A 27,324-nucleotide genomic window follows, 5' to 3' on the forward strand; every position below is an offset into this window, starting at 1 on the left:
TTAATTATTATACCAATTAATTGTGTCACCTTGGGAATATTATTTGACTCTGTAATGTAAGTTTTGTTTTTACCCTTGAAGTTTAATGAAGGGATTGCCTTACTTGAAAAAGTCTGTTTTTATAACTGCACAGTTTTTTAAAGAGAACCCCAGCGCATATAAAGGCAGAACAGATTTCTTCACCTGTATCCTTGTTAAAATCAGTTCTGTGTAAAATTTTTTGTTTTTTGTGTAACATTTGATGCAGAAAAGAAAGTGAGGTAATTTACCCTATTTGTTACTGGAAGTATTTGTTTCAGACACTTGTAAATTTTAGATGAATATATCAGCCAAATCCTATAGGATATGGTAAGTTTGTGTGAGAAAAATTAGAAACATTTGTTTATAAAGTCAAAGAAGCAATATTCTTTTTGTAAAATCAGATATATTTCTTATGAGCATTTCTACACAAATAATTTAGGAATGGCTACCTTGTAACATTGATAATACTATTGATTCGAAAACTTTTTAAGGTCCGTTTTCTAGAGTGTCTGATAATAATTTGGTTAAAATTTCAAACTTATAATTATAGTTTTAAAATATTTTCTTGTTCATTAGGCTTAGAACTTGAAGAATATTACTTCATTCCAGGTTTTCTACACGTTTCCCTACCCCCCACCCCCTATAAACAGTGTAATCTCTCCCTCTAGTCTCTTCCTTTGGAGAGAAGAATTTTTTAAATATTTGCTCTGTGTATTTAAGGTATCTTAACATTCCTCAGAACTTAAGATCCTATGAGCCCACTTCCTCTCTTTTCCTTCTATGGAGAATACTTAGCATGACAGTAGCAACATAGAATATGCACTTGATCAGTTTTACCTATGATGATGATGATGATGATGATAATGTTCTCTTTTTTTCCTTGCACAGGAGACAATTAGCAGTTAGAATTAGTTTCCTTAGACTTGGCAAAGACCTCAGGGATAGGAGACACCTGATCTTAACTTCCCACCCAATAGGAAAGCCTTCTCTTGGTTTCCTTACCAACTTGTTTGAAGATGGCACCCCAAACTGCTTTTGTAAAATTTTTTTATTATAACATTATAATTATACATAGTATTTGGGTTCATTTTGACAAAGTTACACATGCAAGAAATTTGATTTCAATTCTTGTCCCCCTCTTTTACTCCAGTCCCCACTCTTTTCTCCTCCTCTATGCTACTGATCCTCTGTTCAACCCTTTATTTATTTTTGATTGGCACTTTCTACATATACATAAACGTGAAATTCTCTTTGGCACATTTATGTATCTATATAACATGATTTTGTTAAATTAATATCATATTTTTTCAAAACCCTTTCCCTTCCTCCCTCCCTCCCTCCCCTCCCTCTGGTTCTGCATCTATTCCACTGATCTTGTTGTCTTCATAATATTCAATCCCCTTCCCACTGCCTTCTTTCCCTTATTTTGCTCTAGCTTCTACACAAAAACACTTCTTAATACATCTTGCAGTGGACCTAGTTTGTTTGTCAAGTGTTCAAACACTTGGAGGCAGCTATCAGTTTGTGTGAGTCTTGCTCCTCCAGGATAAACTGCCCCAGTGCCTGATATCACATGATTTCTAGATGCTTGGTAGTTCTGAGCTCCCTGTAAGAAATGCATTCCGATTGGCCAGTCAGTGTCTTCCCAAACAGAACATAAAATCCTACATGTAATCTGACCTGTGCTCAATAGTGTGATTTTTGCCTCTTAAAGTATAAGTACTATTTTTGGTAATCTAGTCCATGAGTTCATTAATTTAGTCTAATAGTTCCTTCATACATTGGCCTGGAAATATGCTAAAATACCTACCTCTCTTTCAAGTGAATCATTGTCAAACCATGTCTACTCCATTGTATGTACAAGATTTTTTTATTATTCTAATTTTAGGTCTTTGTTTCCTTCTGTTTAATTTCACAATAGATATTTAAGCTTATTCTGATATAGTCTGAATTATTTTTCATTCTTTGGTCTATTACTCTTAAATTTTGTCTCATCTGGAGACTTAAAAAGCATATGTTTCATGATTTTCTTTCAATTCATGTAATATTTTTAGATTTATAGAATTTTAAGACTGAGAGAGACATTACATTAGATCACAGGACAACACACTTAGTACACTCTCCTTATTGTTTTACACACAATCTAAAAATAGAGAAGTGAAATTGGAGTAACTTGGTCAGTGTAATTTTTGACAGACAGTGAGTAGCAGATAGATCCAGGATGCAAATTCAGGTTAATGAACATCAAGGTTTCATTGCATAGGACACCCCATTTACTATCTCCTTCTTTCTAAGTTTGGATATGTTAGGCCTCAACCTGAGTCCTGTGTTGTTTTCATTGCAGACTCACATGTGTCACCCCACCCTTTGTCTGCTAATTTAGCAGTCTCAGCAGGAGCAACACACACAGAGAGGAATATGTTTACCTTGCTAATTTTAGTTGATCAAATTATTTTCATTAATGTTTTCAATTAATGAACATTAAAGAACATTTAAAAAATTAAACCACATTAAAAAATAGGAAATAATGCTGATAAAATTTTTTCTCAACAAATTCACACCAATTCCTTTTTTAAAAAGTGCTTACAAAATATATATTGAATAATCAAGTCTTTAACTTGACAAGTTGTCAATAGGCTTGGAAGTCTGAGATATTAAAATTTTACTTTCTACCCTCTTTAAAAACTGAAACTGTAGCTACCCTTCTTTAGTCAGTAAGCCTGCCTTGATTTTCCCTCTGCTGGTTTGAAAGTAGCATGATGCAAATCTATTTTGCGGGGGTTTAGTAATCTCTTTCTCTTTTGTTTGTAGTTTGAAATTTTTAAGATATTATTTAACTATATTTTTTTCTATCAGTGTATATAGTTGTTTAATATTTTTAATCTCCCAAGGATTAAATTCGAGAACCTCAAATACCTTACCCCCACTATCTCCACCAGCAATCAATATTATAAGTTTTCATTTTCCTATTATCCTTCAACATACAATAATTACTAATATTTGCTTCACAGTGAAGTAATTCATATCTACTGACTTGTATCCATTTCTTTGTCTAGTATCATGTCTTTGATTTTGCCCCTTTTGTGTCCTCATCCACATAATTTTTCTTGCTAAGGGACATCATTCTATATTTCACTTATTCAGATTATAGTATAGTAAGCCTATTTTTTTTTAAGTTTGTCTTTATTTTGCTCTCCCTCTGAAGTGGGTATAAAATCCAAGATTTAACAGTTTTTCCCACATCCCTTCTGGCTGTTTTTTATGCTAATGAGACCTCCTGTCATTTCTAAATGTGGTTCCTTTGTAGATAATCTGGTTGGTTTATTGTCTGAGAGTTTTTAATATTATCTCTTTATCATTGATGCTCTATAGTTTTACTGTGATGTGCCTGGGTTTGGATTTATTTTTATTTATCCTGTTAGGTGCTTGGATCCAAGTCTGTCTTCAAATCTGGAAAATTCTCAGCAGTTATTTCTTCAAATATTGCTCCTCTACCATTACCTCCATCCTCTTCTGGAATTGCTATTGGATGAATGTTGGAACCTTTCAAACCATCCTCCATGTCTCTTAACTGCCCTTTATATTTTTAAAATCTCTTTGTTTCTCTGTGCTGCATCCTTGGTGAGTTTTTCAGTAACTATCTTCCATTTCCAAATACTTTCTTTAAAAACAAACAATAAACCTCTTTTGTATTGTAAAACTTAAGATACATACATAAAAATTCATCTAAACATCACTGTACAGCTTAACAAATTGTTATAAAGAGAAGATCATGTAACCTGTGCTCAGGTCAGGAAATAGAACACTGCCAACACCTGGGAATTCCTATAAGCCACCCTTGCTCTTCCCTGAGATAAATCCTGCCCTGCCTTTTATCATTAATCACTTCCTTACTTTTCTTTATAGTTCTAACACTAAAATGTACAACCCTAAACACTAGAATTGAGTTTGCATGACTTTAATAGTTTATATATTAAAAATGTAAATGAGATCAAGAAAGAGCTCGTGCATGCATGTCTGAGCCAGATACTGTGGCTTCTTTTACTCAATATTTGTTTGTGAGATTCATTCATGTTGTTAGATATAGCTGTTTTTTTTCATTCTTTCCCATTGCTACAACTTAGTACGTATTCAGTGTCGATGACATTCAAGTTTTTGATATTGGCTCTTATAAAAAATGCTGCTGTGAACATTTTTATATATGTACATGTACACATTTCTGTAGGGTTAGAATTTCTGTGCCATGGAATGTATCTTCACTTTGAGTAGATACTGAAAACCATTTCATAAGATGTAGTAAGTTGTACTCTCACCAGCCATTTATGGGAACACTAATTTATTCATCATCTCCGTTTAGACTAGGATGTATCCCAAGTATTACATTTCTAAATTTAATTCAGTATAACTTACATGGTTTTTATTTGGTTATTTTTCAGATCAATCCAATTTTGTTTCATTCCTCTTTTCTTTTGATTATAATTTCATGTGTGTTTTTAATGGAAGTCATGCCTCAATTTATCTCTTTGAATACGTTCAGCATATTTATTTTAATGTCTTTGTCAGACTAAAATGATTTCTATTCCAGGTGTTCAGTTTTGTTGGCTGATTACTTACCATAGATTTCTTCATATAATTTAGAATTTTCAGTTCCAGCCTCCTCATAGCCTTAGTCAGCAAGAATAGACAGTTACTTTATTTTTCCAGCATCCATGCACAAGTAGGAGAGCGCCACCTAGCCCGTGGCTTCAAGCATTGAACCTGATTCTGTTTCTTGTCTTGCACAAAGCATTTTGGACACCTTTCCTCTGGAGGAACCAGTTCCTGGCCATTATTCCTACTCCATGACACAACCAGAAAAATAAGTCAGAACCCATCATGCTTCTGCCTTCAGTCCTGCTCAGTGGTACATTTTCTCTTCCATCCATGTAGACATTATTCTGTATTTCATCATTTGTTGCTTTAGTTCTTTCTCTGTTTCCTTTGTGTTTAGAATAAATGGGATTTTTGAAGTACAAATTCACTATCTTTGTTGATATAAACATCTGCATCTTCTTTTTTTTAACCACAAAGAGGACTCTTCATATTTTTTTTTCCTCTCAAGACCCTGTCAGGTGATTCTAAACATGACATTTTAACATCTCTGATTTCTTATTTTTATATCTGTATAAGGAAATTGGGGCACATGATCCTTAAATTATTCTACAACTTTAAATTTGTCCTACCCTTTCTAGTTTGGAAAATGTTTCCCAGGGGTGGAAGATACTGAAGCAAATAGAGCAATTGAGTGGTTCTGCTTTCCTCTGTCATCTGATAATAGTACACTATCTTCCTGAAGCCGTGCTTTCCGTTTTCCTTGTTCCTCTTCATTTTCTAAGTATTGCTTCATAAAACAAAAATCCTTTGGTGGGTTGCGGGGGCTTCAATATAATTATGTTAACTTGAACTTACTTAGGATATGAGACTTCCATGTTTGGGATCTAGGATTCCTGAGGTCGGGGTATTTGTCTGTATTGTTCATTCCTCTATCCTAGCAGGCTGGCAGACAGACAGTAAATATTATTTAAACACCAAATTCTGTTTTTATGCCATTTTTCTTTTTAAATATAACCTTCAAAGAGTATTTTTTAAATATCACCTCATTGGTTTATTTAAATGTCTTTGCTCATCTATTCTTTGGTTTAATTTATGATTATAGTATTAAGATTTCCTTTGTGAGAGCTTTTCATTCTTCTTGAGCTAACTTTTGCATTTTAGGTATAAGCCTATGTAGTAGTCATTTATTGCTATATAACAATATCATCACAAACATAAGTGGCTTAAAATAACACATTTATCATCTCTCAGTTCTCATGGGTCCAGGCACAGCTTAGCTGGTTATGCTGTTCAGAATCTCATGAGGCTGCAGTCAAGGTGTCGGCTGAGGCTGTGGTCTTATCTGAGGCTCCATCTGCTTCCAAGCTCAGGCAAGCTATTGGCAGAATTTCATTCCTTGTGGTTGTAGAACTAAGAGCTTCAGTTTCTTGCTGGCTCTCAGCTGGAGGTGACCCTCAGCTCCTAGAGGTCACCTAGAGTTCTTTGCCACATGGGGTTTCCCAACAGAGCCTCTGCTTCCTCTAAGCCAGAAAGGGAAGGGTTTTCCAGCAAGACAGAGCAATGATCTTATGTATCATAATCACACCTACATCATTGCATACATAGTATCGCCTTTGATGTGTACTGTTGGTTAGAAGAAACTCAAAGGTCCCACCACACTCAAGGAGAGGGAATCACAAAAGAGTATAAACACCAGGAAATGAGGATTATGGGGACCACCTAAATTAAGAGTTTGATTGTCAAAATTTATGAACATTATTTATAGACTTTCATAATGTACTTTCTTGAGAAGTATATCTTCTGATCAATAAATGCCATTTTGAATTTTAGTTTCCTCACTTATTACTGAAATATCAGTGAAATGGACTATGTTTCAAAATTATGTCGCCCCAGCTCAACTCTGTAATCCCCCTTTCTCTGTGGTTAATGTTGCTATGGAAGCTGGGCACAGTGGCACATACTTGTAATCCCAGTGCTTTAGGAAGCTGAGGCAGAAGGATTGAAAGTTCAAGGCACCCTACACAACTTTGAGACACTGTCTCAAAAGAAAAAAGGGGACTCAGGATGTAGTTCAGTGGTAGAACCAACCCCCTTCCAAATTCAATTCCAGTACCTCCAAAAAAAATTCCACAGAGCCAGACACGGTGGTACACAACTTTAATCCCTGCTACTTGGGAGGCAGAGGCAGAAGGATCACACATTTGAGGCCAGCCTGGGCAACTTATCAAGACTGTGTGTGTCTCAAATGTTTAAAAGGGCTGGGAGTCTAGCTCAGTTGTAGAGTACTTCCCTAGTATGTATGAGGACCTAGATAGAATCTCCAGTACCACCAAAAAGAAAAAAAAATGCTGTGGAGTTAGACTTTGCATTTGTAATCTAATGTATACAAATTAAGTACAGTATAAATTATACATGTAGGATACATAGTACTGCAGTATGCACAAAATTGTGTTTACCATGCCTAATGAGTGGTTTTAAACAATTTTAATGATAATCTTGATTTTACATTATTATCTCCACTCTCACCAACTGCCTTTTGAGATGCAAGTCTAGTGCATTCTGAAGTATTCTTTGTACATATACGGTTGTGACAGTGGCATTCATGTCAAGGAATTTTGGAGGAAGAGTTCATGCACTTGCTATGATATTACATCAGTGCTACTTGATTTTTAAAAAAATTTTTAGTTGTAGTTGGACCCAATACCTTTATTTCATTCACTTATTTTTATGTGGTGCCGAGGAGCAAACTCAGGGCCCCAGCATGCTAGGCAAGCTCTCTACCACTGAGCCACAGTCCCAGCCCCGCTATTTGATTATTTTCAGTCTAGTCTTCCCATAGCCTTTCATTTTCCAGACTACATTGTCTAATTTTTACATAATTTATTCCTCATATCATTTAATTTATACTTCATTATACCCTCTCAGTTCCATTGTGTCTTCCTTAGAGTACAACAATTGTGTGCATGTTTCCCAGGGGGTCAAGACTCATAACTAGGGCTGCTTCATTTTTGTAGATAGTGCACCAAAGTATTGGATTTTTATATTTTAGGTTTGTGGTAACTTAATTAATAACAAAGTGGACAGTTACATTCTATCATATCATTTTAGGTTTCTGTTTCTGTTTTCTTGTCCAGCTTCAAAATTTTATACCTTTCATTTTATCCCCTGCCTCTGATTTCAGAAAACTACATTTTTGTGTGAATTTTAAAGGTTTCTCTCATTTTTAGTAATTTCTGTAAAAGCTAAACCATACTCTGTATTATATCCTGATACCAAAATTTTATACTTCTTTCAGATCAGTATTTTTAATCTATATTTTATTTTCTTATATTCACTCTCTCTATTTCTTTGATTACAGCACAATACTTCTATATCTCCTGATGACCAAATTTAACACTTTTCTTCTGAAGTCTTGGCAGTGGCTTTGTATTTTGTTTCTTTTGTTTTAAGTCAAAGTAATGCCCTCTGCTTGTCAACCGATTATCAAAACCTTGATTTTCATTTTGCTAAAGCCATATTGCTTCCTCTTTTTTAAAAAAATGTCTCAAGTACATAGTATTCTACCATTTTCAGTGGAAATATGGTATATCAGCTCTTGGTTTCCCAAAGTTTTCCACTAGCTAATAGGCGTAGAATCACCCTGCTAGGCTTCTAGCAAAGTAACTTTTAAAAATTCATAGTTGAATTTAGTTCAAAATTCACTCTACTTGCCTTAAACTATTGAAAATGTATGTGTTTCTTGATTAGATCCGAGTTATGCATAGTGTCTTTTGAGAGCAGAAGGGGAAAAGACGTTTGTTTTATGAATGAGGTCTAGAACTGTGCTGCCCAATATGGTAGCCACTAGCCATATCTGGCTATTGGGTATTGGTAATGTGGCTAGTTTGAATTGAGATGTACTGTAAATTTAAAATATTTACCAGATTTCAGACATAGTACAAAAAATAAAATATCTCAGTAATTTTGTCTTGACCTTGCAATCCTCCTGCCTCAGCTTCTCAAGTCACTAGGATTATAGGCATATACCGCTGCACCCAGATGTTTAGTTTTTTTTTTTTAATGTGGTAAAAATTTACCTATGGTTCTCATTATATTTCATTGGATAACACCAGACTAGTAGTATTTGACAGCTACTATCTTTGAATTGTCTACTCCAAAGGTAAAGTCTCTCTAAAAAAATTTTTACTTAGTACTCCTGAATAGTCCCACTAAGTATCTAAATGTAAACATATCAAAGATGGGAAATATAAGATTCACTGGGAGTAGTGAAGTAGGTTAAGGTTGCTACTTAATTGAATTGCTTTTGTCCTGCCCTCTTGTTTGTTTTTTTTTTTAATTTTATTTTTATTTTTTTTTAATTTTTTTTTTTAGTTCTCGGCGGACACAACATCTTTGTTGGTATGTGGTGCTGAGGATCGAACCCCGGCCGCACGCATGCCAGGCGAGCGCGCTACCGCTTGAGCCACATCCCCAGCCCCTTGTTTTTTTTTTTTGTTTTGTTTTTTTTTTAACTGGGAGGAAGGTGTTTTGTTTTGTTTTTGCCATGCTGGGGATGGAACCCTGGCACTTATGCATGGATAAGCACTCTATCACTGAGTTGCACGGCAGCCCAGTCCCAGTTTTAAAGCTTCATTATCTTTGTACTGTTATGTAAATATGCTCCACATAGAATTATTTGTAGTTAAAAAGCCATTGTATAAATAGAACAGTTATGGTATTCTGTGGCTTTGTAGTAACATATAGTGACTTCTTATAGAATGTACGAATGAAGAACTTTATCAGTATATTCATCCTCTGATTTGTATATATCTTGAAAAATGACAACAAGAAGGGATGACATTTGTAATTCAGTTAATTGAACTGACAGGTCTCTACATTTAATATCATGTGACATTTGATTTGGAGTGACTCAGTGGTAGTAATTTACATTGAAAATCTATATCATCAGAGCAAAATATTTTTTAAAATTCCTGTTGATTCACGCTGATATTTTTTCTGCCCTTAATGTCTTTTTTATAATTTTAATTTTTTTAGCTATAGATGGACATAATACCTTTATTTTATTTTTATGTGGTGCTGAAGATTGAACCTAGTGCTTCACATGTGCAAGGAAAATATTCTACCACTGAGCTACAACCCCAGCCCTATAGTAGTTTTATTGAGATTTAATTCACATTCCACAAAATTTACTCCTTAGAAGTATATAAGTTACTGGTTTTTAGAATATTCACAGATTTTTACAACCATCATCACAGTCCAACTTTAAAACTTTTCATTATCCTCAAGAGAAACCCCATAACTGCCAACCTTCACCCTAAACAACTACTGATCTTTCTGTCTCTATGGCTTTGCCTATGCCAGATATTTCATATAAATGGAGTCATGTAGTACATGATATTTTATATCTGGTTTCTTTTACTTTGCATGTTTTCAAGGCTTCCCCATTGTTGTACTTCATTCATTTTACTGGACAAATAATATTACATAGTGTTATTGTTTCACATTTTTATCCATTCATCTGTTGATGGAATTTGGCTGATATATCTGTTATATAAATATATTTTTTGGTGATATTAGGAATTGAACTTGGAGCCTTATACATGGTAGGCATAGAGTTACACCCCTAGCTGGTATTTATTGAAGTTAGGGCTGAGGTTGTAGCTTCAGTGATAGAGTACTTGCCTAGCATGTGAGGCACGGGGTTTGATTCTCAGCACCACATATAAAGAAAAATAAAGGTCTATCAACAACTAAAAAAAGAAATTAACAAAGTTAATATTTTTACATTAAGAACCTTCACATGTATTCTCATACTGAGCCTTACAGTAATTTTGTTTAAGTACATATTGTGATAGTCACTGTCATTTTACATGTAAAGAAATGAAGTGCAGAGCTGGGTGCAAAGGTACACACCTATAATCCTAGCAACTCAGAACACTGAGACAGAAGAATCATAATTCAAGGCCAGCACAGGCAATTTTTTAAAAAATATTTTAGTTGTAGATGGACATAATAGATATTTCATTTACTTATTCATTTTTATGTGGTGCTGAGGACTGAACCTAGTGACTCACAAGTGTGAGGCGAATGCTCTACCACTGAGCTACAACCCTAGCCCCAGCACAGGCAATTTAGCAAGACCTTGTCTCAAAAAAGAGCCTGGGAGTATAGCACAGAGGTAGAGAACCCCTGAGTTCAATCTCTTGTCCCACAAAAAAGGAAGGAAAGAAGCTCAGAAAGCCTAAATAATTTGTCTAAGATTTCATAGAAAAGTTAAGTTCTAGAAATGGGACTCAAACTCATTTTATCTGACTCTGAATTATATTTTTCATCCTTGTGACACAGCCCCTACCTCCAAATCCATTGGTGATTGATTGGTCTTAAAGAATAATTACTTGGGCTGGGGATGTGGCTCAAGCAGTAGCACGCTCGCCTGGCATGCGTGCGGCCCGGGTTCCATCCTCAGCACCACATACAAACAAAGATGTTGTATCCGCCAAATACTGAAAAATAAATATTAAAAAATTTAAAAAAAGAATAATTACTTTGGAGCTAGTGTCTTTAAACTTTTTTGGGGGGTATTAAATATTGAACCCAAGGGTGCTTTGCCACTGAACTACATCCCCAGTCCAAAAATAATAAAAAAAAATTATTTTTGCAGTGCTAGGGATTGGACTCAGGGCTTCATGCATACTAAGATTTTTTTTTTTTTTTTAATTTTGAGATAGGGCCTTGCTAAGTTGCTGAGAGTTTCACTAAATTTCTTAGGCTGGCCTTGAACTTTTGCTCCCTGTCTCAGCCTCTCAAATCACTGGGATTTTACATCCACCACCATGACCAGCTTTTTGCTTGATTTTTATATGCTATTGGATGTGGAAAATGGATTTGAAGAAACTTATTTTGACAGTACTGGGGAATGAACCCAGTGACACTCTACTACTAAGCTACATCCCAAGCCTATCTATCAATCTATCTATTTTGGTACTGAGGATTGAACCCAGGGGCACTTAACCTCTGAGTCACATCCCCAGCCCTTTTAAATATTTTATTTAGAGACTGGTACTCATTGAATTGCTTAGTGCCTTGCTAAGTTGCTGAGGCTGACCTTGAACTCACGATCCTCTTATATTAGCCTCCTGAGTTGCTGGGATTATAGGCATGTGCCACTATGCCCAGCTATTTTATTTTCTTTTATTTCGAGACAGGATCTCTAAATTGCCAGGCTGACCAGTCAGTCCTTCTGCCTCAGCCTCCAGAATAGCTGGGATTATAGGCATGCATCATTGTACCCAGGTTGAAGAAACTTAATGCGGCCTCTCCCAATAACTTTGTGAATAAAATGGAAATTTACTCTAGGTGATAGCATGCCCCAGTAGCTTAGCAACAAATAAAAAATGGGAAAAGAATCAAACTGCTTAAAAGATTCGACAGGGGACAGGTCCAAGGGTATCTGGAGGGCTCATTTTTCCCTATCCCATGAAAAACTTTTATTAGTGAACTATATTTATATTAGAAGTACTATATTCATATTAGAAGACCTAATTTACTGTATTTATGGGATTCCCAAGGTTGAATTGCTTGAAATTTATCCATTTGCTAGTGCCATATACAGAGAATAGGGTCAATAAAAATGCTTTGTAGTGCTAACGTATATTCTGTCTTGGTTTTCTTTTTTCCCTCAGGGTTCTGTAGCTATAGCTGGAGCTGTTATTCGCTGGCTACGAGACAATCTTGGTATTATCAAGTCCTCAGAGGAAATTGGTGAGTATGTTCTAACAACAGGTTAGAAAATCTGAAAAATGAAAACTTCTAATATTTTATCTCTGCATAGATTGCATTGCCACACAGGTGTTCTATAAGTGAGGTGGGCCCCTATTATAGATTTGACTTAAACTATATTGTGAAGGTTTCTTAAACAACAAATTGATATAGTTAGCAGTAGTTATTAATAAACTGGAAATGGAAAGGGAGGGCATAAAAATTACCCAAATATAAAATCAAACACCAGAGATTGCCCAAATTTGCAGGTAAAGCAGTCTACTTACATTTATCTGATAAGAAAGAACTTTAGCTGTGTGCTGTGACACATTCCTCTAATCCCAGTGGCTGGGGAGTCTGAGATAGGAGAATTGTGAGCTCAAAGCCAGCATCAGCAAAAACTAGATGGTAAGCAACTTGGTGAGACAGGAAAATACAAAATAAGTTGGGGATGCAGCTTAGTGGTCGAGTGCTCCTGAGTTCAATCCCGGCACCCTCCCCTCCCCCAAAAAAGAGCTTTAACCACTAGATTACAGTGAACATTAAAACTCTTTACTAATATGGTTGTAGTTAATTGATGAGTAATTAGTTTGAACTTAGCTACTCACTCTCCACTTGTATAGACACTTGTATAGACAATCAGAAATATTTAGGCACAGAAGAGGCCACTTCTTCATCTTCTAATCAGCAACCTTAAAAAAAAAATAGAAAAGAGCTAAAATACCTTAAGGAAATGAATCCAGTTCCTTGATTTCTTGAGCTGGGTTATATTTTAGTGGGGGATGGGTTTCAGTGTAAAAAAAACCTTTTTGTTGCTCCTAACATACTTCTATAATTAGGAACATTTGGCTATCCCAATGAATTGGAAACCAAAACCCTGAAATAATTTTGAAAATAGGTATATTTATTCAAAATGTAGGATATTTTTGTGATTTTTGATCTTTTTCTTTTTCTTTTAACTATTAGAAAAACTCGCTAAAGAAGTAGGTACTTCTTATGGCTGCTACTTTGTTCCAGCATTTTCAGGGTTATATGCACCTTATTGGGAACCTAGTGCAAGAGGGTAAGTATTGCTATAGTTAACAATAATTTACTATGTATGTCAAAATAACTAGAAGAGATGATTTTGAATGTTCCCAACAGAGAGAAATGATAAACATTTGAGGTGATATATATGCTAAGCATCCTGATTTGATCATCACATATTGTGTGTGTATATTGAAATACCACACTATACTCCATCCACAAATATGTAAAACTATTATCAATTAGAAAATAAAGAAGGTAAGTATTGACAATATGGTCTACTTTTTGGTGTTTCGTTTCTTTTAACAAATTAGTTAATAGTTTCCTATTTTCTTTTAAATTAATTTTTTTAAGAGAGAGAGAGAATTTTTATTTATTTATTTATTTTTTAGTTTTCGGCGGACACAACATCTTTGTTTGTATGTGGTGCTGAGGACCGAAACTGGGCCGCACGCATGCCAGGCGAGCACGCTACCGCTTGAGCCACATCCCCAGCCCTAGTTTCCTATTTTCATGATTTTAAAATGTTAAGAAAACCTTTCCTGTTTGGAGACTCTAACTTCAGAACCTTAAACTACAAAAAGTTATACATCAGTATACTATAGCTTCTGCTATATTCATATTCATGATAATACTGTTATCCTTTTTCTTCAAGGCATCTACAAGTTGTATAGCAAAGGGCCATCATCTAAATGAATATAGATTTGATTTTGCCTTACTGCCATCTATTTAGATGGCTCATGAACTTTTCCATATATGAATGCAGGGTTGTGTACTATAAAGACTTTCCAAGTTATTTTATGATTATATTGAATTTTCTTTCTCTGAATGTTTCTGTTCACCAAATTCACTCTTTGCATATTTGGGACATTTCAAATGGATGACTTATTCATAACACTTTAATCTGAAAATGTTTTGTGTATTTTTAGGATAATCTGTGGACTTACTCAATTCACCAATAAATGCCATATCGCTTTTGCTGCACTAGAAGCTGTTTGTTTTCAAACCCGAGAGGTAATAAATATTGGCCTGTTTTCTTGTAAATTATCCTCTATTATGAATTTTAAAATGATATATTAATGCCTGAAATTTGTTAAATGCCAAAAGTATACTTAATAAAAAAACAGAACTAGTATAAACAAATCTAAATATGTTTCCCCCCTTTTCCCAGCTTTTATTACTAGGCATTTTATAATTTCAGGGAGTCTGAGTGGTACATAGTAAACAGAGGAGACAACACAGACATAGACTTATCAAGCCAGGAAACCAGGGTGCAGAACAGAATCATATGGCTTGCTGAATATCATAGTGCAGAGATAAAATGAGAGAAAAGATTGACTGTGACCAGATCAAGGAGGGCTTGGAAAATGAATATAAGATATCTCAATTTCATATTGTAGGCTTTGGAAAGTTCCTTAGGGTTTTTGAGTGAAGGATTGCTATTTTCATAGATGTTACTATGAAGTAGTTTCATAATGTTAATTGCATTGGTTTATTTAAGATTTTGGATGCCATGAATCGTGACTGTGGAATTCCACTCAGCCATTTGCAGGTAGATGGAGGAATGACCAGCAACAAAATTCTTATGCAGCTGCAAGCGGACATCCTGTATATTCCAGTAGGTTAGTAAGTCTTCATTCTTTTAACTCCAAGAGTAATGGTTCCTTCGGAAGAACTTAGGCATACATAACTGCAAAACTGTTGATGTATCTTTCGCCCCTCAGTGAAGCCCTCCATGCCTGAAACAACTGCACTCGGTGCTGCAATGGCAGCAGGGGCTGCAGAAGGAGTTGGCGTTTGGAGTCTTGAACCTGAGGATTTGTCAGCTGTCACGATGGAGCGATTTGAACCTCAGATCAATGCTGAGGGTAAATATAAAGAATGAAACTTTGAATGGTATTCTGTGAAAATGACTTCAGTTTCAGGGGGTTTGCCTTTCTGTTTACTTTTTAAGTTAAGGAACAAAGTAAAATAGCAAAAGTTACTATTTCAGATGTGGCTGCTAAGCCATATTGGGCTATGCTGAGTAAGTGTGGAGGAAAGAATTGTTTCCTTTTAAAAAACTTCTAAAATCACTTTATTTTTTTTCAGTTGTAGATTTATACAGTGCCTTTATTTTACTTATTATCTTTATGTGGTGCTGAGGATCGAACCCAGGGCCTCACACATACTAGGCAAGCACTCTACCACTGAGCTATAACCCGAGTCTCTAAAGTCACTTTTTAAACCATTCATTTCTATACTGTTTAGGAGAATAGGAGAATAACAAAGTGATAAATGAGATATATTAGCCACCCACCTCTAATGTGTATACCAAGTCACCCTCAGTGTGATGGCCTGGCTCCTAGAATATGATTAGCTAATTTAAGAGACACTCTGGTAATGTTTTAGCACAACAGGACTACCCTAACAAGAGTGGCAGCAATTTAAATAAATGAGCATTAAATATCAGATTCACTGTCCTTAGCAATTAAACTAGACCAAAAGCTCTGCTCAACATCTTTATTAAAATATAGTGATACTTTTCTTAAAGATGTGAATAGGAAAATATGATTTTATTTATTAATTTGATTTTATAACCTTTTATGCATAAAAGCATCAAAGTGGATTTTGAGCTTTTGGAAAATAAATTTTCAAATGCATTTTTCTTGAATTTTCTAGAATTTATACTAGAGTTTCATATACAATAAAATGAGTAATAATACTATAATTTTATAGTCAGACCATGTACCAAGATGTAGAAATTTGTTTCAAAATCTGATATTCTGTTGGAATTTTTAAAATTTTTTTAAACTTTTTTTAAATAATTTTTTAACCTTTATTTATTGATTTTTATGTGGAGCTGAGGATCAAACCCAGGGACTCGCACATGCTAGGTGAGTGCTCTACCGCTGAGCCACAGCCCCAGCCCTGGAATTTTTTAATTTTTGTAATACTGGATAAAATATGAAGTTCAATTTTTTTTTCTTCTGAAAAAAACATACCATCTTAATAGGCAGATAATATTCCGAACATGTATGTGGTCTCTAAATGCTTATCCAACTTTTAAAGCAAGGAAGTTTTGAGCAAAGCGGATAAGATGATTGTTTCTTTAGGTGAGCCATCTTTGCCATCATTTAAGGCCTTAGCCTGGAGTTGATCAGTTCTGCCAGCTTTCCTCCCTTTCACTGATTTCTTCCCACTATCTCCCACATACTAATAGGCACCTACTTCATCCTTTCAGCTAACAGTTATTTAGAGCCAACTGCATGTCAGATTGTTACTTTCATGAGGCTACAAAGATGTAAAAGACCAAATCCTTTCCCCTCAGGAGACTCACATAAACTGGGAGAGGTAGACCAAACCATAAAAATTCACTTGGTAACCAACATCTTAAGGGATGTGAGAAGGCAAGGGTGGGGATGGGGTTACAAGTGGGACATTGGAAAACTTTCTGAAGCAAGTGATCTTTGAGCCTTATCTCCTGGGAGTTTCAGGTTTCAGGAGCTGTGGAAAGGCTGGGGAGGCTTGACAAAAGGCTAGTCTTACACATGATTTGGTAGACTTTAGAGTATAGCGTCACTGTTCATTTTTTGTTTAGTATTCCTGTTGTAGATTTTCACCTTAAGAAATCTTGCTTTCAGGTGTCAGGGGAGCCTCACAGGAATTCACTTTGAATCTTGTGAGAAATCAGTATTTGCTAAATCCTTTAACTGGACCAAAAGCAATTCTAGTTTTTCTACATCATACTAACCCCTTCTCCTCACATTAGTCCCCTCTCCCTGGAGAGGGGAGGAGGGGGAGGGGGACAGAGAGACAAATCAAATGGGAAATGGGATTCCGTTTTCAAATTGACCACCACTTATTTCTGAATAGCCCTGTCTTCATAGCAGGTAGTCTGTCTCCCAATCTCCTTTCACCCTGCGGTCCCATGCTGAATTTCCCATCATACTTCTTTCTCTACAACACTCTATAACATCTAAGCACCACCCATTAACCTACAACCATGTGCTCCCAAATCTGAGTCCTCACTTTAGTGTAATGTGTACAACAATGTCAAGAATACAAAATGATGCCAGGCACAGTAGCACATACCTGTAATACCAGCAACTCAGGAGGCTGGGGCAGGAGGACCACAAGTTCAAAAGCATCCTCAGCAACTCAGCGAGACCTGTTTCAAAAAAGGGGTAGGAATGTAGTTCTGTGATAGAGCACCTCTGGGTTCAATCCTCAGTACAAAAAATAATCATAGTAAAATGCAGAGTGATAAGTATGACACAGAACACCTCTGCAAATTACCTTTCATATCTGTTTTCTTTTTCCTCCTTTCAAATTCTAGAAAGTGAAATTCGTTATTCTACGTGGAAGAAAGCTGTGATGAAGTCAATGGGTTGGGTTACAACTCAGTCTCCAGAAAGTGGTAAAATATTTTCATTGTTTATTATTTCTATATTTTCTAAGTATATTAAACAATTTATCTACGTATCTGGCCATTCACACTTACTTAGCCAGGCTGTTCTGAAGAAAAGCATTATCATATGTCCAAAGTTTCTAATATTTTGAAAGCACTTTAAAGTTCTTAACATAAAATGGAAATTATCAGGTTAATGTAAATTCTTTAACTCTGTTCTGTCATATCTTTCCTTATAAATTTATTCCTGGCACTTCAATTGATAATTAAATATTCCAAAAGTAAAATTATTTCTAGTTTATTCTTAATGAACAAAAAATCAACTAGAATCCTCTCTTTCTCTCCCTCCCCTTTCCTCTCTTGTCTTATCTTACCTTTTTGGGAGGCTATCTTTATGAACTGAACCAGTAGAACCTATTTTAATTTCAGAATATATTCTACTACTTCATATCCTGATTCAAAGTACTTAGGAAATTTATACAATAGGAATACTCTAGAAACAGGAAGAAATCTACCAAACATTTTAAATCAGAAGTATTATAACAGATTGAGATAGGCTTTTAGCAGAAAATTAAGGACTATTTTACTTTTCAAATCATTTAGGCAGGAAGATATTTAGCTCAAGTAAACCATTTAGATTTAAACAGCCTCAAACTGCCTTTAATTAAATTCTTTGCTAAATACAAGAGTATAATGAACAAAACAATGGCCAATAATATGATTAGGAATATATTTTAATGGAGAAGATTCGTAAATGAAATTACCTGCCTTGCAACCCCCAAAGTGAGTATAGAACCACTTTTGAATTTTTTAAAAACAATTTTTGTAGTTGTAGATGGACAAAATGCTTTTATTTTATTTTGTCTTATTTTTATGTGGCACTGAGGATCGAACCCAGTGCCTCATGCATGCTAGGCAAGTGCTCTACCACTGAGCTACCCCCTAGAACCACTTTTTAAAAATATTTTTTAGTTTTCGGTGGACACAACATCTTTATTTTTATGTGGTGCTGAGGATCGAACCCAGTGCCCCACATATGCCAGGCTAGTGCGCTACCACTTGAGCCACATCCCCAGCCCCCTAGAACCACTTTTAATGTATCTGGCTTTTAAGACAAGCCTCTAGAACAATCTATCACCACAGCTCCGTGTGTGATCTGTATTTTCAGTCCTGATGTTCCTACTTTTGGAGCTTTCGTTTTTTTCTCCAAAATGAGCTTGATATCCTTTTTGTTCTCAGATTCAGCTGCCTTTTCCAAGATGACAGCCAAGCCTTTCTTTCAAGACTGCAATTTTGAGATCCTTTACAATTACACTTCTTAGTCATACGTATTTTTTTAGCATAATGCTAGTTATGTGAGATGTATGTATTATATGTGATGTTACATTATATACATATGTTATGTGAGATGTAATAGATGTGGTACCTGACTTCTTTTTTAATTGTCCTGAATTAATGAGAAGTTGGGTTATAAGATTTCTTTTAGTAGGTGAATTTTTGTTAACAGCACAATCTTCCTGTCTTCCTCCTTGTATGCCATACCTTGTACTCTCACAGTTCTCTATATTGGTAGTTGAAGATATAACTTTTAATTGCAGAATTCCCCCCAAATCAATTTTCCCATTTTTATGTACCTATTTCCCATTTCCCATTGTTTATGTACCTATCAATTAATTTAAAATGCTAAGAAAAAGTTGGTAAAAACAAACAAAAAATTAGATTTCTTCAGTTCTGCTCATCAGCATTGATGACAAAAGTAATTTGAGTTTTTGAGAGTTTTAGATTTTCTTTTGTTTTTGTTTTAGCTAGACAATAGTAGCTTTAAGGTCAAAGTTCTAAAAACATGATTTAATATGTGGGGTATTTCTAAGCTGTTTATTAATAAGCTCCAAATAATATTTAATTAATAAATTGCTAATTATATTCTTTTAAGCTATATAACTATAATATAATGAGCTATGTGATAATAGAATTACAAAGGGCCCTATTTTAATAAACTCAAAAGGATGTTAGAATTGCTTTAAATTATGGGAAGAGTATTGTTTGCTTGATTTCCAAAGCACTTTGTCAACATTAGAACAGTCATTTATTTTTTGCTTGTAACTATATTTGAATGCATTATTAATATACATTTGTTATGTGTTTTAGATGTAGAAGTGATTGGAAGTTTGATGTTTTTTAGAGGTTTATCACAAACAACGACTTGGTTTGGGCTCCAACCCACCATAATGGCATTTTGAAAGCAGGTCAAATTGGTTTATATATATTATACATATCAAATAGCAAGCATATTACATATATAACTATATATACATATACTATATATTATCTAATATGTATCTGTATATTACTAGTATATGTATATAATGTAACATGTGGGTATATATATGATAATATATCAATATGTATATTAATTATATATTTATTAATTAATTATATATATGATAATATTAGACTTATCTGCATCCAAGAGTTACTATCAACTTAGGTGGGATATTTTTAATGAAGTTATTTCTCTTGGTAGAATTAATGAGAAATAGTTTCATTAACACTATATATACATATATGAGTGATATAAGCATATATGTAATATATAAACACATATATATTCCACCAAAAGAGAAATAGCTTCATTAACATTATATATAAATAGCAACTCCTGAATATAAATAATCTTCAGATCTTTTCAAAATAGAATTCAGTGTAGGAATATCCAAAAAAGCAGATGTTGTACCTTAGCATAACTTATAACTTGTTGTAAGAAAACCAGAACATAGATTTTCCTTTTCTAAAATCTAATTAAAATATGGTCCCTGTTTTATTCAGCTTTTCATTGCTGTGACCAAAAATATCCTACAAGACGAGGAATAATTTATTTTATTTAATAATTTTTTAGTTGTATATAGACACAATACCTTTATTTTATTTATTTATTTTTATGTGGTGCTGAGAATTAAACCCAGTGCCTCACACACGGTAGGCAAGGACTCTACCACAGAGCCACAACCCCAGCCCAGGAAAAATTTATTTTGAGCTCATGGTTTCAGAGGTTCAGTCTTTGGTTGGTCCTCCATTGCTCTGGGCCCCAGGTGAGGTAGCACACCATGAAGGAAGGGCCCAGCAGAGGAAAGCTGCTCAGATCCCAGCTGAGTTAGGAAGCAAAGAGAGTCACAAGGGGCCGCAGGGAAGATGCATGTTTCCAGGGCATGTCCCCAGTGACCCACCTCCTCCAGCCACACTTCCTCGTGGGTACAGGTACCACACAGTCCATTCACACTAGGATGGACTGATTATGATTAGGTTACTGATCTCACAATCCAATCATTTCACACCTCCAGACATTTCCTAAATTAACACAAGAGCTTTTGGGGAAACCTCATATCCAAGCCTTAGCAGTCAGTATAAATAGGGAACAAAACCCTATTTTATTTGAAAACAAAAATAACATAAACAGTGACAAAGTAGGGAAAATGGATAATGTCCCTCTAATGAAAAATTACCTCTATGGGGAAAGAAATGCATGGTGAGGGAGGAAAAATCCTTTCCTCAAAAAGCAAAGAAATTACTGTCATTAGTTTACTGTATCACACAATATACCCACAGAGAATCTTTAACCACATTTCAGTGAAGCCCCTGTCTAATGGTTATGCTTCCTCAACTCTTAGGCATTGTTTTTTAATAAGCTTCTTCTTTAGTTATTAAATATTCTAGGGGTTAGAGATATAGCTTGGAAGTCCTAGGTTCAATACCCAACACCAAAATAAAAAGTACTATATATTCTAAATATATAATCTCTTTAAACTTTATTTTAATAATGTTATTGTATTTAAAGTTTTTTTTAGTTGTTGTTATTTATTTATTTATTTATTTATTTGTAGTGCTGAGACTCAAACCCAGTGCCTCACACATGCCAGGCGAGTGCGCTACCACTGAGCCATAGCCTCAGCCCATTATTGTGTTTTTATGCCTTTATTTAATTAATTTATTTTTATGTAGTGCTTAGGATCGAGCCCAGTGCCTCACACATGCTAGGCAAGTGCTCTACCACTGAGCTACAACCCCAGTACCCCCCCCCCTTTTTTTTTTTTTTTACTTTTTTAGAAAATATTTTTTTAGTTGTCAATGGACCTTTACTTATTTATATGTGGTGCTGAGAATCGAATCCAGTGTCTCACACATGCTAGGCAAGTACTCTACCACTGTAACAACCCCAGCCCTACATATATAATATTTAAATTTAAAAAATGGGTATATATAAGGAATGTTCTTTAAAAAAGGATTCCAATAGATATCAGATTAGAAAATACCAAAATAGTTGTTCTTGGGTAATTTTAAAATGTAGATTAATATATTACAGGTACATTTCCTTACACATCAACATCTATTTAAAAATGAGACTGAATCAATGTTTTAGCAAAGAAGGGATTTGGAATTCATTTTTAATAGACTAATATAACTCTTCTCTGACAGCCAAAGGATGTATAATTTGAACTTTGAGTGAATATGCTCATTTAGTATCTTTGGGGGAGAAAACCCCAAAACTCATCAGCCTCCCAAAAAGTTCTCCATAGGCTCTCTTTGGCTTTGCCAGTGGAAGGCTAATGTTGGTCTGTATGTATTATGTTCTTGGCTACTTGTGGCATGGTCTCTGTATTGTTTGTTATCTGTCATAAGCCTTTGATATTGATTATATTTTTGATTTAAAGTAATAACTCTTTGCTAGCTTTTATGAATATGCTATTTTTATAACTTATTTTGTTTTGCTATCATGTGATTCTTAACATAAATATTGTAATTATGTGTCTCTCTTTTGGTTTGCTTGACTGGAATTCCCTTCTACTTGGATGACCACAGGTGACCCTAGTATCTTCTGTAGTCTGCCCTTGGGCATTTTTATAGTGAGTAGCATGGTAATGTTAATCGGAGCAAGGTACATCTCAGGTTAGTTACTCTTTAAATTAGACAATTGTTATTAGTTAGCTTTAATGTGTTTATGTATAATTCAGCAGAAAGTTTTCAGTGTTTTTCATTCTTTCTTTGTTTAGGAACCTGGAAAATCAATGAAAGATATAATTATATCAATTAATCTTTTGGAACAATTGGAATTAAGGACTGTGACTTTGCTTAAACTTTTATTTTTAGTAGATAGTTTCTTTGAGGGGCTACATTCTGCTGTCAGCTACATCAATAAGTTAAAGTGGAAGAGTACAAATGTTAATGTTTAAATGAAAGGACTTTCAGAGTGACTGATGAAAGTTAAAGTGTAATTTTGACATTAATTAAGTATATAAATTGTTTTTCATACTTTTGAAAATTTGCTAAACAAGACTTGATAGTTCATCTCTAGCAAGATTCTAAGCCAGAGCATGTTAGTAGAGTTCTTATAAAACTCGAAAATCAGAGAAGATTTGTAGTCACTTCTATTTTAGTTAAAAGAATATATTTGGTGAGCTGAAATTTTTAAATTTATTATGTAAATTGGAGATTAAACAAAAACTGAATTATTTTTGCATATTAACAGCTACTGAATATTCTTGTAAAGTAAAATGTCTCAGCATATTATGAAATGCAAAACATAATCTGTGTTTATTTAAATAGTAGTCATTTTGGAAGTTGCTCCTGATGATAGCTCAGTTTTTCTTCAAATTACTGGCTTAAATGGAAACAACTTGCTTCTTATTTATATGTTTCCATGAAAGTAAAACATTTTATAAAATCATAATGATTACAGAAAGAGTTAAATTATCTCTCTTAGTTAATATGATGATGACCTGGATTTAAAATGCAAATTTTAAACATATTAATGTGGGAGAAACATCTGTTTGTAGAAATTTGAGAAGTATTTATTTTGCTTGGCATTATCAGTTTAGTGCTGTGTGTTATGAAATGAAAATTACATATCAGAACATTAGGTTATCTTTTAATGAAAAATTTGAGTTACTTGCATGAGAATTTAAAACTAGATTTCATATTCAAGTATACTCAAGATAATTTTTTTTTTTCAAATCATCGATTGTGTATTAACAGTATCCTGGTATTAGTGCTAATGTGCTAAGGGATTCTGTATACATAAATCTATATGGAATTAGAAAATGTCTGTTCTCTTTCTGCTTCTCGGGAATGTTTAGTGGAAGACTCTAAATGTTGCAATGAGAACTGTAATTTAAATTTATAGAGAAATATAAACATACACTTTTAGAAACTGTTCTGTTACTTTTCATTATCCCGAGTATTTTGAGATGCATAATGATGGTATGTATTCAAATTGGTAGGCTTCTAGAATGCATAGTGTCACCATCTTTAGGTTCTTTTTGTGACATATACCAAAATTCAAGAATAGTGGAATTGTTTGCCTTGTAAACAACTAGCAACAGTAGTTGTATTTGCCAATTTTGGAATAGGCTTAGTTAAATTTGTTGCATTTTAACTAGAAGGCATTATTTTGAAATCATTGAATTTCTAGCTCAATAAATGATTGAATAGTCTTCATTGCTTTTACTCCTGAATTTCATATATGCCTTATTGATTTATATGGTTTTTGTCCCCTATTTTAGGTATCCCATAAATAATACCAACTCATGGATTCCCAAGATGCAAGCTTTTTATGTAATGAGAGAATCCAGCAATTCTGTCTCTTAATGTGATGACACTATTCATAGACTCTGATTTTATTTATAAGCCACTTGCTGCATGATCCTCCAAGTAGACCTGTGGCTTGAGATAAAGAAAATGCCACAGAAAGAATGCTACAGAAATATTTGGTGTGTTTTTTAACACTGACAGTTAAGGTTGGGCCAGCTACTTTTGGGGCTGACCCCCTCCATTGTCATAACATCCTGCCCCATTCCCTCTAAGATTTAGGAAGAATTCAGATCCTGTCCACTGGAGTCTTTCATCAAACATATTCAGATGCTAACGGAACAGGATTTTGATTATCTGCACCTTACATGCCTGATTAAGGGGTTAATACTAACCTGTTAAAAAGAGTGATTTTTTTTTTTGTTTGCCAAAAGTTTTCTTTTCTATATATTAGAAAACCACATCTTCATTGAATGTTTAAATGTAAAATTCTACTAAAATTATTAAGACAACAATTTAGTATCTCATAGTTTGGATATTTTTCTGAAAAGTATTTGCCAAAACTGAAATGCTTCAGTATTTTACATTGTCTGACTAATTAGAGTGACTTTTTGTCTGGATCTTATAGGAAAGGATGTTTTCTTTTTCTTATTTCTTCCATCTCTCCTTTTTATATTTTTTACTTTATATGTATAACATACATGCCTATATATTTTATATACTACTGGTAGCCCATTTATAAATTTAGGAGCACATTGTATTTAGTAGGTTAACATGGCTGGTTTTAAGTGGACTACTATGTATATAAATAGTTTGGGGGAAACAGCTATACACATGTTTGGGCAACGGTTATGCATATTATTTAACCAAGAGAAATTTTTCTTAAAGAGCCAATATTTAAAATTTAAGTATATCTCCTATGTCAATAAAAGAAAATGTACTTTATTATGATTTCAGCTATATTTCTTATACTTTACCTTTTTATTTAATTGTCTAGCTGGATATATCTTTAAAAAAGAAAACTATGGAATATTACAGTAAACATTGTTCTCAAACACAAGCTTAGTCAAAATAAAATTATTTTTTGTTTCAATTAATCTTTTATATATTTGGGATTCTTTTGAGGGATTGAGGGAATGTCAAAAACAAAAGGAAAATGTAGGAATAAAGACAATCTTTCAATCTGGAAATGCTAGAGAATTATCAATGCTCACTGTCATATTACAAATGAAAAAAGTTTTACCATTAGAAATGCCTTCCAGTGAAACTAATTATTTCTCAAAATATTTAGTATTATATAAGAATTCACCTAGTTTTATTTTTTTCTAGTAAACAAGAAAATATTGCCTCCTAATTCTTTTCTTCTATCAATGTCGAATGGGAAAATATTTATATGTTGATAAAAGAGGTTTTGTTTGGAATTAATCATAGTTTGTATCTACTGTTCTGATTGTGCTGTTTCAAAATTATTAAATCTGCTGGGTTTTACTGATGCAGCTGGAATTTAAGTGACACAAATACTAAAGAAAGGTACTGTGAAATTATCACTTTTTGGCAGGGATACTTTTAAACATAATTACCTTTCTACAAAGGTAGGTTGAGATAATTGTAAATAATGGTGCAAATCACTGTTCAGATAATCTTAATATTACATTAATTTTTCTACAGATTGCAAGATTTGTAAATGTTTGAATTGTACACATTGATATTTAATGATAAATTTACACAAAATAAATTGACCCCTCATTCTTACTTGCATTTCTCATTTAGATCAAGTTAAATTAACAAAGATGTTTCAGCAAACTTGAAACTCAGCTGTTAGCACTTGATCAGGCATACTCGGAAGAATTAAACAACAGCCGAAGAAATAGTTTCTGGAATGATGAACACCTTAATCAGTCTATTAGAACAGACTAAAATGTTCCATCTCAGCATTTCCAGCCTCTCTCTACCTGGGTTAGTCAGTGGAGTCTAGTGTACCATTGTTCTCTCAACTCGATAGCCAACACCTCAGTCTTTTGTTCTCCAACTAATCAGTGAAATAAATAATGCATCTTTTCTTCTGTGATGATATCTTAGAGTTTTTCATGCATTTTTGAAGTGTCCAAAGCCCAATACTTTGGAATGTTTATTGGTATACTGTAGCCTTGTGCAAAATGAAGAGTAGAAGCTATTTCAGAGAAACCACCCAATAAAAATTGTCATAGCATAGAAACTAATGACATTAACAATAGGGTAGGAACTATTTATCCCATGTTTACTTAATAGTAATAGATGTAAAAAATATTTTTATTCTTTTTAGTCATACATTTACAGTAGAATGTTTTAAAAAAATGTTTAGTTGTACATGGACACAATACCTCCATTTTATTTATTTTTAGGTGGTGCTGAGGATAGAACCCAGTGCCTCACAGGTGCCAGGCAAGTGCTGCACCACTGAGCCACAACCCCACCCCAGTAGAATGTATTTTGATATACATGGAGTATAACTTCACATTTTTGTGGTTGGGCATGATATGGAGTTACATTGGTCATGTGTTCATATGTGAACATAGGAATGTTATGTCCTAATCATTCTGCCGTCTTTTGCATTCCTATCTTTCCTCCCTTCCTCCTCTCCCCCCATTCCCTCCTGTCCAATCTGGTGAACCTCCCCTCCTCTCTCCCCTGCTGCCTATTGTGACAAAAATTATTTTTAACAAACTGTTTAATAGCTTGTTTTAACTAATATTTAAATGTTGAAGTTTAGTTGATCCCTTGTTTTTGCAACTTAACAAGTATCTTAATATATTCGCATAGTAAGCAATTAGAAAAATGAAAAAGCAGTTTGGTTGCTACATTTTCTATACTTCATAGGTTTGTGTCTTAAGTCTTTCCTATAGGCAAAAACCTCTTAGGTTTCCCTGTATTGGATTTAATGAAAATGACCCATTAAATTAAATTTGAGGGCTATAAAA

The 27,324-nt window shown here is 34.1% G+C and overlaps 1 protein-coding gene across 7 annotated transcripts in view; it reads left to right on the forward strand.

Moving 5' to 3' along the window:
• The window catches only part of GK (glycerol kinase), an 80,869-nt gene extending 54,443 nt beyond the window's left edge, over positions 1–26,426 (forward strand). For 4 of the 7 annotated variants that reach the window (XM_081277796.1, XM_081277797.1, XM_081277793.1 and 1 more), the window contains 8 exons: positions 12,297–12,375; positions 13,339–13,435; positions 14,328–14,412; positions 14,900–15,020; positions 15,123–15,266; positions 17,717–17,797; positions 22,643–22,729; positions 24,343–26,426. In XM_081277796.1, coding sequence (XP_081133922.1) covers positions 12,297–12,375; positions 13,339–13,435; positions 14,328–14,412; positions 14,900–15,020; positions 15,123–15,266; positions 17,717–17,797; positions 22,643–22,729; positions 24,343–24,353 — 705 coding nt within the window. In that variant the 3' untranslated portion in view covers positions 24,354–26,426. Of the gene's footprint in view, positions 1–12,296; positions 12,376–13,338; positions 13,436–14,327; positions 14,413–14,899; positions 15,021–15,122; positions 15,267–17,716; positions 17,798–19,027 lie in introns of all 7 variants that reach the window. The other 3 variants (XR_014020073.1, XM_081277792.1, XM_081277795.1) reach the window with 3 other exon arrangements.
• The last annotated feature ends 898 nt before the right edge of the window (positions 26,427–27,324 follow it).

Source organism: Spermophilus citellus (genome assembly GCF_964194105.1).
Source record: "Spermophilus citellus genome assembly, chromosome: X".
Taxonomy (NCBI): domain Eukaryota; kingdom Metazoa; phylum Chordata; class Mammalia; order Rodentia; family Sciuridae; genus Spermophilus; species Spermophilus citellus.